Below are 13,804 nucleotides of genomic sequence, written 5' to 3'. Positions count from 1 at the left end.
CCCCCGTCTGTTTTCCCCATCCTGCCCACAGGGATCCCAACCCTACTCCACCAGTGATGGTTACCTATCCCCAAATATTCCCCAGTGACGGTTACCTATCCCCAAATATCCCCCAGTGATGGTTACCTTTCCCCAAATATCCCCCAGTGATGGTTTACTATCCCCAAATATCCCCCAGTGATGGTTACTATCCCCAAATATCCCCCAGTGATGGTTACCTATCCCCAAATATCCCCCAGTGATGGTTACCTATCCCCAAATATCCCCCAGTGATGGTTACTATCCCCAAACAGATTGACGGGATCGCCACCCCTTCCTATTCCCCAACCGACGGGTGGGTAATAATTATTGTACAACAGCTGTTGTTATTTGATCTAATTAGGTACTTTAATTCTACCCATGACTTATCTCTACTGTATTCTCCAGATTTTTTACTTCAATAAGTAGCTTTCTAAATCAGGCCGTATTGCCGTTTCTAACGCTCGCGATCGATCGCAATGAAATGACCGTTTTTGTATGCGAAATCTGTCATTTGATCGCGATCGCGATCGCCAATAACGTTAGGCAATACGCCCTTTGATTATGGTATTACATAATTCCAACCGTAAACTTTATTCACATTCATCGAAATGATTTATTACAATTTAAAAGATGAAATCTGTTGGATTTTTTTTTAAAACTAAACTTCAACCACTCATGGCGTCATATACAATAAAAAAGTATATAATTGTAATGTAGTACATAAATATAGCATAGGAAGAGTACTGAAGTACAATACAAGGAATTATATGTAGGTGTGCACTGTTACTTAAACCGGGTGGGGCTTTAACGGGAGCAAATAATTAAAAAATAGATCGCATTCGTCCAACAGGGGGGCGTCCCTCTCACTCTCGTATTAAAATAATATAAGCCACAGAGAGAGACGGCAAGATATGAAGTTCGAATTTTGCACTTCGTAGTATAGTTAGGACCTTCCCTAGCGTGAAAATTAAATTTTAATAAATCTACTACACTCTATGTAAAATATATAGAAGAATATAATAAATAATTATATATATAAAATGTAAAATAATTCTGCATTTTAAGCTACCACATCATGGAATGTTACTGAGTTTCAAACTCTAAAATGCTAATAACTGCGTTGTTTTAGGATTGACATAGTTTTCATGAAAATACTGCGTTTCAGATTTTTAAGCTAAAAACATACATATAAATAGGCCATTTCTTCAAACAAAGTTAGGGCAGAAGTACCGGTTTTGGCCACCTTAAGCCCGTTCTTAAAGTTATAGTATTAAAATGATACGTTTACTGTGTTTTCAAAAGTTTATACTGAAACGAATAAAGTTTATAATAATTATTACTATAAATTTACTTCGAACATATATTTAAAAAATAAATGACCATAAACGGTACAGTGGCCACAACCAGTACTTCTGCCCTAAAACGCAGCAATGCTATAACAGCGTTACTTCGCTACGGGACAGATTAGGTCAGCGACTATAGTCGTCTTTAGATTTTCCCTTTTTCATACAATTTTTAATAGTACTATAAATGTACGCCATCCTAGAGCCCAATTGACATCAAAAATGTTGCTATACATTGCTTCTTCGAATAAACTTTAAAATGTAAATAGAAGCAAAAGAACTAACTTTTTTTTAGTTTTTGAGCTAATGTCGGTCAGTTTGGCGAGAACGATATATGTATTAATTTGCTCCTGTTAAACACCCCACCATATATTGTATAATATAAGTTGCACTGTTGGGAATAGACGTTTTTTATTGGTACTTAATGACTAATCTACATGTATGTATATGTATGCGACCAGGAAATTTATTTACCACTCTTAAGCCGAGTTTAGACTTGCGAGAAAAGTCGTGCAAGTTGCATTACATTGCGAGGCCGTGAAGCCAACGAGTTCGTAGTGGTCAATCGAGCGCCGCAATGTAGTGCAACTTGCACGATTTTTCTTGCAAGTCTAAACTCGGGTTTAAGGCTTCAGTTGTATTGCTTAAAACATCAAAAGGTATTTTTGCTTAAGTAACTGACAATACAATACAATTGTAAACTAATATAGTAAGCAGTACAAAAAACAGTACATGGAGAAAGAAAATTTTCCAAAGTATGCGATAGGCGTTTTATAACGAAATCTTACAGGCAACCTTTACAACAAAAAGAAGTAAGAAATGGTCGTTTTTACATGCGGTCGTTTCAAGAAGTGGTCCTTTTTAAATGTGGTCGTATCGAGAAGTGGTCCTTCTTTGTGGTCATTTCTCGTATTGGTCCTTTTTTTAAATGTGATTATTTCAAGAAGTGGTCCTAAGTCGGCAAATGGCTTTATTACCACTGGAAATTTGGAAATAAAATGAACCTAGGTAGTCTTTATTTATTGATCTAGGCTTGCTAGGCGCTACATTAGCTTGATAGGTTCATTAAATAGTTAATTTAATTTCCCACCGAATTTGAACGAGGTTTTTACTTATAAATATTACATATTTACATGTTTTCTTGTTAAAATACGCTCCCTGAGTAATTCTTTATAGAAATTATTTGTTCAGAATTAATTATATTAAAAAAAATACGGTGAGAACCAGATTTTTTTTTCATAGATTTTTGGATTTCGCCCAACATTCAAATTTGCATGTTAATTAAATATCATTTAAAGGTTGGCTACCAGATTTTAGGTGTGGCGTGGTGAACGTTCATTTTGCTCTGATGATGAACTCTGGTTGAGTTCGAAACGCGTCAACATAGTGTGGCGGTGGTAATAGTTGGGTTTGTGTGAGTTTTTACAGCGTGGAGGTGGAGGTGAACATATACTTGTAGCATAGCTATTGAAAAGTCGCGGGCGAGCAAAGTAATTGTTTATAGTTCATTGTTCTGGACCTCAATTAGTTATTTGTGTCACAAGGGAGCAAAATGATGTATTTACGGCGAGGGAGGTACATTAAATCCAGCATGTAGTGAAGGATGCTACAATAGAATCCTGAGCGTAGCGAGGGATACAAGTGTTAACGCTCAAGATGTAAATAATTTTGCTCCCGAGTGACTCAATACAACTTTTCACACCGAGTATGACGAAAATTGAAATAAAACAATTCGAAATATAATTAAAGAGCAACAAGCATAGAAAATGGCGTGGTGTTACAATTATCAACTTCAAAAAGTTGCATTTGCAAAAAAACACTTAGAAAAGCCTTGAACAGAAAAATTGCACGTGATTTTTTTTTTGTACTGATTTGTAGTGTGCAATAAAGAATATTTGTATTTGTCGCTACTTTTCTTATGTGAACAAATTATTTACTTAGTAGAATTCTAGACTGCTAGACTTGATTTTTTTTTTCTTATTTTAGGTCCTATTACTTGTATTGTGACGTAGCCTAAAATGGAGAAACAATTAAGTAACATTCCAATCGACATGCAAACTTGAATGTGGCGTTACGGCCTAATAATACGTACTTAAAATAAGTATTTATAAATTAAGAGTGTAACCGAGGCAGAAGTGAAACAAAGTGACAAAAAAATACAAATTCGTGATCTATTAAAGTAGTTAATAGAAAGTCCAAAATGTTCATTTCAAATACCTAGGTCAAAGTACATTAACAAAGAAATAGATAAAAAATGCATTGATAGTACACTTTTTTACTAGAATTAGTAATATTTAATTATGATTATGGGAATTAAGAAGGGGCGTATTTCGGCCTACGCTATACTTCGTTTTTTTAGCATTAGAAAGATGGTAAGCGTTCTTGATGTGTCTTGTTATTGAAAAACACTTTTGAAAAATAATTCACAGCAAACATATAACAATACGGTATTTGACAACTCCTGATTTTGCCATATCTTAATATTATTATGAAAATATAGATATACAGTTACAGCCTTATTAATAAAAAATCTAATCGAATTTAATCCGAACTTACACTTGGACTAGTTACTCCTTGACTAAATAAGTATTAAGTCAGTTTAAAATTTGTATTAATAAACATGGACTAGCGAGGTATTAGTTAAACATTTCTTAAGCCTAGACTATGACGTAAACAATGGCAACCCAGCGTGAGAAAAAATAAAAGAATGAGTCATTGAATGAAGGAGGAATGAAACATAGAAAAAAAACAAGAAATGTCTTTAATCTGTGGTATGAACCCACATCCGAAGTAGAAAGTAACCAATTAAAACATGCGGCCCAGCATGGCGCTGTTTTGTAATGTATCTCGCTCACTCTTGTTATAGTCACAATAGTGTAAGTGTAGCGGTAATTAGTTCCGACGCTGGCCACCAGAACATGTATATTTGCATTGTCAGCCTTTTGAAAACAGCAGGGCTACTACGAAAATCGAAACTTGAAGTTCGTGTCGTGCGGTCCCTCTGACACTTATACTATTTAATACGAGAGCGAGAGGGACGGTATGATACGAACTTCGATTTTCGAGTTTAGTAGTAGCCCTACAGTCACTTCAACATCATTGTTTGTTATTACGGGAATAATACTGAATGAAACTGAAACTGTTGAATAAAGATCGCATGTTAAGTAAATACACGTTAAAAATAATTTAGTAAAAACGAAGATATCACGGCCCCAGACTCTTATGGCAGTTAAGACTTTGATATGAGGCGGTATGTGACCACCTCTCGCATCACCTGCTAACTCATTTTTCACCATATCAACTATGAAATTGGCAGTATCACGACTAAATCGGTATTTAGTTTTAAATTCGTGTCCTGAAAGCTCGAAAGGATTTTTGCGGACTTTGTATAATTTTACATGCCTAACCACCTCCTGTTCTAATTCCTCGAGTTCTTCAAGCTCTTGCACGACATGCAAATCATCGGCATAATAATCCATGCTATACTATGCTATATGCATGCAAAAATAGTAGTTAGGTAAATAAATTTACTACAATAAATTTCAAATAAATCCACAGGCAAACTACAACCATCAATCGAAACAGAAAAGTTAGGTTACTCCAATATTACTCCATCGTTAAACTAGGCATCACCAAGGATTAAGTTTTAGTCCGAGACTAAGCCTGGATTAGCTTACTCTTTCCTTACTTCTTGTTTATTAATACTGACTTTTACTAATCTCAAGTTCAACCTCGAATTAAAGTTAAACCTACTCTACTCCACGTTTATTAATAAGGCTGATAGAGTTTAGCGAAGAGAAAATTTAAATCGGTTGAAAATTGGATTTATAGTGGTTTTTTGAAAAATCTATATACCTGTCTCTTTCTCAAACACATTTCTCTATACAGCAAGAATGGCGGTACTGGCGTGTGACGTCACATGCCACCAATTTCAAACCTTTATAACTCTGTTATTTGTAAAGGTAGCTTACAAATTGTTTTTCTATTCGATAACAGGCATTGTGTAGTACTAATTTATAAAACATATACAAAATAGTCAAATACCGTATTAACAAGGACATATGATCATTTACATGCTTTTGATATTATAACTAATAGTTACTGTTTTTAAAAAACGTTTTTCAATCAAAATACCTGTCAAGATTGTTTACCCTTTTTCTAATGCTAAAAAAACGAAGTATGTTTGAGAAAAGCACTATAGAAGCCTCGGCCGGAACGTGGGGTTGCCGGCCTCGCATCCCTATCCGGACTCGCTACTTCCCGGTCTCTACAGTAATGTACTATTAAAGGCTCATTTTCATTGGTCGATAGAGCTCTAATGCGGGGTACTGGAGATTTCCATAACACATGCCACGAGGCCCGCATTCGCCCGAAAACATCGAAACTAGTCGAACCGTTCCTGACTTTGACTTGTAATGTAATCGTGAGTTAAACCGTTTAATTTTTGTAAAGTTCTAAGAGTTATTTAGAAATAACATTTTTATACCAAACTTGAATTTGTATTCAATGACATGACATACAGTATTATTTTCAAAGAATAATGATAGGGAAAACATAATTTTAAATACAAATTGTATATTTACTATTTAGCCCTTTTTCAGGCGTACCACACCACTACATAAACCACATAATATATCTACAGTCAAGGAAACTGAATCAACCAGGGTGGAACCTTTTCATATTCAAGTTCGCTATGATTTCTTCGCATATATATGGGATATCAATACGCGCCAGTACGTGGTTCCGTTTTCTGGACTTTACATAAAAATTGGACCTTGCTTCCTTTACAATATGGCACAAAAACAATTGAATATGTTCGAAATATGATTATCTTTTATGCCAATCCTTGTTGTCCACTTGGGGTCTGAAAAAGGGTTTGCACATCGAAACATGTGCTGACAGTATCGGATCTATCTGAAGTCCATTGTCATGGAAAGTAAAGTATATTTTTTAAAGCTCGCATCCTATGACTAAGGGTCTCCGATAGAGCCGATGATTTTGTATCTTGCATCGAGCCGAGAGAAATTATCAGTTGTCACCAATAAAGGGGCATCTATATTATGTATTCGACTGCTGAATAAATAAATAAAAAGAGAAACATTTTTTCCTAATTTACCTCAGCTTTCTCATAATTTGACACTGTTTCTTGCGGAAAAAAATTAAGTGATATTTGCCGAGACCACCCTCTTCCCGTGCGATTGGGTTAGATTGGCTTGCCCCCCCCCCCACCCCCCTAAACCCCTCACGTAATTAATGTATGCCCCCTAATTAAATTTTGCTAATAATGTGTTTTTTTTTTAGTTTCTCGAGTCAGCTTGTGCCATTTTATCAAAACCAAAAGTATTGTTTTAATTAGAATTTAAATGTTAATTATAAGGATTATTGCGTGCATTGTGATACGGTAGATCTGATATTTAGCTGTTTGATATGTTATAGCAAACGATTTTCACTTGCAATGTTCAAATTTTAATCGTCTGTATTTTTAGATAAATACAACCTATTATCAAATTCATGAATTCCTATCCTACAATATTGTGTACAATAAATACTATCTAACATCCAAGAATAAAACTATTTATAAACTAAACTATGTTACAAAATAAAAACGTCATCCAAATTTTCTGCCCCAGGCATTGACCCCAAGACACTGGCAGCATTACCTCTCTATCATATATCTCTATATTTTTCGCAAATTATTTACTTCTGAAATGTTTCATATGGACGAACGGTTTTTTTCTGAAACTAAAAACTATTCAGAATATATCTCAGGACTATCCAATGTAACCCTATAGCTTGAAACGCACTGATAGCGGTGGCGGAGCGGTGTGGCGGTGCCGATTGTAATATTCGAGCTAACATGAAAGAGTCCGCATAGAATACCGCGCGGGAAATAAACGTGGTACTGTATTCTATGCGGACTCTTGAATATTACAATCGGTACACCCTCCGCGCCGCGCCGCACCGCTCCACCAGTCCACCACTGTTGTCAGTGCGTTTCAAGCTTATAGGTTAGGTTAAATTAGTTTTCAATCTTAAAGTTCTTAAAGTAAATGTTTTCGAAAAAAAACGTTCGCCTATTATATGAACAGTTGAGAAATGAATCGTTTGAGAAAATATTTTATGCGAAAAATTACATAAGCATAGAAAAAAGTTCGATTCCTGTTTGATGTATTTTTGCCCTTTTTTTCCAAGATTCTTAAAATGTGTTAATCGTTTGAATTTGAACGATTGTAATGTTTGTATTGTAGTATTAGTAGATGATAAACGAAAATAATTATAATATTACATGTTTTTCTATAAATCAATCGATTGTAAGAAAAAGTATTGTGCTATTGTTTAAATATTAAACAAGTATTATTTGAATTTGGAGTTTCATTTAAGAATCCTATAAATTATTATCATCATAGGAATCATCGTTCGCCGTGCCGAGTATAATATCCATACTAATATAAATGCGAAAGTGTGTGTTTGTATGTCTTTCACGTCGAAACGGAGCAACGGATCGACTTGATTTTTGGCATAGAGATAGTTTATGGGCCAGAGAGTGGCATAGGCTGCTTTTTATCCCGGAAATTGCAGTTCCCGAGGGAACAGCGCGCGTTAACCGAATTCACATTAACATTAATAGTATTTTTATTATTTAAAGTTAAGGGGATCCCATGTCCCAATGACCTTCGATCTGAATTCCTTAGTTTTCTAATGTTTTTTTGTAGCTTATTATATTAACAACAACGGCTTTAAGCAATATAGTATAATATATTTACTTCAAAGTTCATTGTTTTCGAGATATTTGGCATCAAAGTTGAACAATTTTAGGCCATAAAACTGGTTTTCTGGCCATAACTTTTGTGTTAATTAGTTTCAAATGAAAACCCTCGACCAGTTTTTAGAGACGTCAAAGACGAACCCAAATATGTAGATTTCGTATATGTTTTCAGTCAATGTTTAAAAAAATCATACAAAATTAAGAATTCTTTTTTTTTTCCAAATCTGGTAGACAAAAATAGAGAGATTGGAGAACCGGTAGCCCGTTTGACTTATAATTCTATCTGTAGTGCAAAAGTAGGAGATACGATTCAAAATTTGTCAAAAATCGATGAAAACCTCGGGTAGCCCCTTAAGTGTATTTATTTAAGATTGCAAATTATAGAAAATATTTTTTTTACACAGTAAACTATTTTAATTTCTACGTTGACTTTACCTCGGTTAGGTCATCGTTCATCCACCATTACCTCTCATATTTCGTTTTCTAGATTTTTTTTACCGTACAACGGCAAAAACAACTAGACACTGGCAAAATTGTCCTCCGATGGACAGAGCCATGTTTTTTTAAAGAAACAACAACAACAATTTCTACGTTTGACGTTTGCTTGCGATTGGCTCATTTAGTTATTTAACCAATCACGAGCAAACGTCACGACACTAACGCCATCTAGCGATATTTCACCTGTCGGAAAACCCTCATTGCTCAATGAATTTTATATGACTATGTAATTTACGGAAATTCAGTAATGACTAATGTCAACAGCTGCAAAGCCACAGTTAAAAAAAAAGTAGTCATTAAAAGTTTAATTTCAAAATTTTATTTAGATCTTAGACACGCAAAAAGCAAATGAATAAAATTAAAACTAAAAGACAAGTGGATAGCTCCAAGGGGAGTGTTTGATGTATCTCGATGAGAACTAAAAACATAGATGGCGTTAGTGTCTCTGCTAAAGTGACTAACGAAAAGAAAGCAAGTTGAAATGTTGGCGCATAGGAGAAATTCGTGTCTAGTCTCCTGTCCAGTTATGGTGTAGGGGAATAGCACGCAGCACGGATTGCTGAAGACCTGGGTTCGATTCCCAGCACCGGTCTATTTTTCTGGTTTTTCTGTGCACCCATGTTTCAGCTTGTGTCTTCGTGTGAAATATATAGATTTGAAATAAAAAATACAAAAAGACTCCAAAAGTAATCTTAATATACTAAAAGACAATTTAACAATTTATAAATCTTTATTTCAAGTAATTCACATTTACAATGATGATGGTTCTTAACAAATTAATTTATTTGTAGACAACTAGCGCAGCCACCCGCCCCGACTTTGCACGGGTTACAATTTTCAAAAAAGGTCTAATCAAAGGCACTTCACATTTTTCAGCTCCATTTCCTAAAAACAACTCGCGCGAAGCCGGAGCGCGTCGTTATTTGTGTACTGTATACCTAATTCTATCCTACTAATATTATAAAGGCGAAAGTTTGTAAGTCTGTTTTGTTACTTCATCACGTCTAAACCACTGAACCGATTTAGATGAAATTCGGTGATCACATAGTTTGAATCCTGGAGAAGGACATAGGATAGTTTTTATCCCGAAAAATTGCATAGTCCCCGCGGGATAGCGGTAAACTAATTTTGCGCGGACCGAGTCGGGGGTAACGGCTAGTTGTACATAAAACATGAAAATAACAGTTAACAACGCAAAGTACGAAGTCAAACTTATCCCTAATAATAATAATATACCTTCCGTGATAACTTATCTTACTGATTGTGAACATCGCATTTCAATTTGAAGTTGCTTTAACGTTAGTAAAAGTTTTTTAGCAACGGAATAGCTTTGTAAAAAGTTAACTATCTATCTCTGACTAACGCTGCGTTTCCACCAGAGATGTGCGAGGAGTGCGTTTGTCATTAACCTCTTCACCGCCACAAAACAAACGAAGTGACGTGCTCTGTACGACAGAGAAAAACCAGCGACAAATCAACTTCATTGAAGGATTAATTTCGAGTTGAATGTTGGTCATGTATAGATGGCCGTGGCGTGTGAGGCATTCCGTTGGCTGTCACGACTGGATGACTGGGGCGGTGAAGAGGTCAACCAATAGAAACGCTTCATTTACCTACCCTCGCTAAGAACCAAAAAGATGAAGCTGGCTGTCTTCATATTTTTTGTTCAAATAAAAAGTACTTGTCCGTTATTTTTTGACTCTAACTGCCAGACTGATTAATATTTTTTGGACCTACTAGCTTATTAGAAGGGTTCACGGAAAGAACATGTGTAGTCACCTTTTTAAAATTGGGATTTTAATTTCAAAATGTACAGCTTGCAAATTACCCAGTAGTAGCATAGTAAAAGAGAACAAGTAAGTTCACTACAAACAAAAGTACATCGCGCGGGTTAAATGTGTGCGCGCCGGTACGCACGCAGCCGCCGCACGCACACACTGATAATTTAAGGAGGATTAAGTTTTCTTTAGTCAAGGCTGCGCTGCCGTCGGCGCCGTACGTTTCGATTTTAGCTCGCTCGTCCTCTGCTATGAGATGATCACGATTTACGTTCGCATACTCGTGCTTACGTATTTTTTTATATTAGGTATAGTTGTAAATTAGTGGTATTATAAGTGTAGTGTAATAGTTTCGTGCAGGACATATAAAAAAATAATAGATACCTATAACTCAAAAAGTTGCTTAGGTGACCGACATGTTATTTCCGTGGACCCATCATTTGAGGTCTACTTAATCTTAACAGTGGGCAGCGCGCTGCTGCAGTTAGCGTTCTCTAGTTCCGCGTGAATCTGCTTGAGCCGCGCGCGCGCAAGGGTTAAATTCGCGTTGGCGGACCGCATGCTTTCCTGCAACAAGATTATTAAGAGGTTTTATTTAAGATTTAATTTAATTGAATGAAAAAAAAATAACAAAAAATGGAACCAACTTCAAAAACCATGAAAATAATTTTGTACTAGTTTGAAGTCGGTGCCTCGGCACGAGCCAGCAGGAGTGAACCTATAGTACCTCACATACATACTATATATTGGGCTTCAATAACAAGGCAGTAGAATAAGCAACCTGAGATATGTATGCATAGGAAAAATTCGTGTCTAGATTCCTGTCCAGCAGTGGTGTAGGGGTTATAGCACGCAGCACGGAATGCTGAGGACCTGGGTTCGATTCCCAGTGCTGGTCTCTTTTTCTCGTCGTTTTCTGTGCATCCATGTCTCAGTTTGTATTTTCGATATGGTTTCACGGGATACCCGTAAAAGTAACAAATTTGGAGTTGAAATAAAAAATACAAAAGACTCCAAAAAAAAACAATCATAATAAATTACCTGACCATGAAGTAGTATCTTATCGGCTGTTGTTAGTTTCTCGACTGCTATATCGGTTGTGTGCTTCACAAGGCCTTCCAGAGTGGCTCGTAACGATATATTGCATTCCCCTGAAATAATTAAAGTTGTAATAACTTCATTAAAAAATAAGATTAAACAGGTTGGAACAAATTTATAATCCCTAGAAAAAAAAAAAAAAAAAAAAACTACTACTACTACCTAACTACTAGAGGTAAACTGCTTTACTCAAAGGAAGCATTCATTTACTTTAAAAAGAAATAAGAGTGCATTCAAAGATTTTCTAAAATTATGTTTCATCTAATTAGCATTACATGGAGTTAACACTTGACAGATGGGCGTGCCTTCAGTCAATTTTCAACTTTGACGTCATACAAATAAAATAGTTTTTACATAATCTGTAAACGTGGGTAGCGGTATACTAAAAATGGCTTTATTTGTATGACGTCAAAGTTGAAAATTGACTCAAACTGTATGTTTGTTCAACTATCAGTTGAGCTTAAAAAATTGGTTGAGCTGGACAGGATTCTAACTAACCCACATCCCCTGGCTAAACACACTAACAGGCTACTCTCTTCATTTCCTCTGCGGTGCGCTAAAATATCCAAGACATTTTGCTTACATAACTTTTGATGCAGCAGCGAGCTGGGCAGCCTGCTGTTGCCAGTGGGACCCTGGAACGGGACATGCAGGGGAGCATCCAGGTCTGACAACCTCGGTGCCGTCAGCTTGCTCTCTGGAAAGTTATATGGCAAATATTTACTTTTTTTTTGTAGATTAGGCTTTGCTTTGCACGCGAAACGACGTTTACCGACGGGAAGAGGTCTTTTTAATAAATAATAAATATCATGGGACACTTGACACCAATTGACCTAGTCCCAAACTAAACAAAGCTTGTAACTATGGATACTAGGCAACGGATAAACATACTTATATAGATAAATACATATTAAACATCCAAGACCTGAGAACAAACATTAGTAACAAACAAATATCTGCCCCGGCCAGGAATCCGGGACGTCAAGCTTCGTAGTCAGGTTCTCTAACCGCTTGGCCATCCGGTCGTCATTTTTCGCCCTTATTGCATAGACATAAAGCGTTTTTTGGTCGGCTAAAGCCGATTCCGCGTCAATAGATGATGTGGGGAGACCCTAACACATGAGATCTGGTTGAATTTAATTTTGGGATTTTACTTTCCGTTGGGAATTCTCAAAAATTACATTGTGGTCATCCATCATTAGACGACCAGACGACGACGAGACGACGATTTTTAGACGACCAGATGGCCCTAGTGGTTAGAGAACCTGACTACGAAGCTTGAGGTCCCGGGTTCGATTCCCGCGTCGGGGCAGATATTTGTATGAAAAATACGAATGTTTGTTCTCGGGTCTTGGGTGTTTAATATGTATTTAAGTATGTATCTATCCATATAATTATATTTATCCGTTGCTTAGTACCCATAACACAAGCTTTGCTAAGCTTACTTTGGGACTAGGTCAATTGGTGTGAATTGTCCCGTGATATTTATTTATTTATCATTGATTTAATGATGTTACATTAAGAGACTGCTCCAAATTTCATGACTTAACCTCCGTTTGGTATGGAGAAACGCTGCGATCGTGGAAAGAATGTAGGATAGTATTTTTTTTTTCTCTTTTTTTTGAGGCTTTAATTAAACACTCCAGGTGAGGATATTATTTATACCAGAAAATTGCAGTTTCCGCAGAATAGTGACAAACAAATTCTTCACAGACAAGTTGCAGACAGCAGCTAGTTTTGTGTATAATTCTATAAAGATCAAGGGTAAGAGGTACTTGTCTAGTTTATGAACTCATTATCACTGGGGTATCCTCGTGATCCATGTCTGAATTATTTGAATTTGAAACTTAATGTCCATCAGTAAAAGGTGGCGGTGGTCTTTGGGGACAATTCCTGGGAGGCAGTACATCAAAAGGCTGAAATTGGTTTAAACACCATCTCCTCCTGGCTGACACAGAACCTCTTAACCCTCAATGCCAGTAAAACTAAGTACATGTGCTTCATGAAGTATGAAAACACACAGCCATCAATGAACCTTGCACTAAAATTGCATAACTGTGACCAAAATGTTATGCACTGTGATTGCTCAGGGATTGAGAGGGTCTCTTCTATAAAATATCTAGGATTAATACTGGACCTTAGACTATCCTGGCATGACCATATTGAACATCTGAATGGGCGTATCCGAAAACTGATATGGATTTTTAAGATCCTAAAACATGTTGCATCCAATGTACTCTTAAAAAAACTATATATAGCTCTAGCTCAATCGATAATGTCATACTGCATACCTATATGGG

At 36.2% G+C, this 13,804-nt stretch overlaps 1 protein-coding gene and 1 long non-coding RNA gene across 2 annotated transcripts in view; both read right to left on the bottom strand.

Moving 5' to 3' along the window:
- Nucleotides 1-6,427: 6,427 nt before the first annotated feature.
- On the bottom strand, nt 6,428-7,791 carry LOC141442888 (uncharacterized). The gene is made up of 2 exons (XR_012452980.1): nt 6,594-7,791; nt 6,428-6,548 (listed from the first exon to the last, which is right to left on the bottom strand). It is a non-coding gene; the product is annotated as an uncharacterized lncRNA (long non-coding RNA).
- A 1,548-nt stretch (nt 7,792-9,339) lies between these two features.
- Blos3 (Biogenesis of lysosome-related organelles complex 1, subunit 3) overlaps nt 9,340-13,804 on the bottom strand; it is a 10,839-nt gene continuing 6,374 nt past the window's right edge. The window contains exons 3-5 of the mRNA XM_074107637.1: nt 12,088-12,201; nt 11,448-11,557; nt 9,340-10,973 (exon numbers count right to left, since the gene is read on the bottom strand). Coding sequence (XP_073963738.1) covers nt 10,854-10,973; nt 11,448-11,557; nt 12,088-12,201 — 344 coding nt within the window. The 3' untranslated portion in view covers nt 9,340-10,853. The remainder of the gene's footprint in view (nt 10,974-11,447; nt 11,558-12,087; nt 12,202-13,804) is intronic.

This window comes from Choristoneura fumiferana, chromosome 26, assembly GCF_025370935.1.
Source record: "Choristoneura fumiferana chromosome 26, NRCan_CFum_1, whole genome shotgun sequence".
NCBI lineage: Eukaryota > Metazoa > Arthropoda > Insecta > Lepidoptera > Tortricidae > Choristoneura > Choristoneura fumiferana.
The sequence above is the reverse complement of the archived record's forward strand: the minus strand, read 5'-3'. Positions and strand labels throughout refer to the sequence as shown.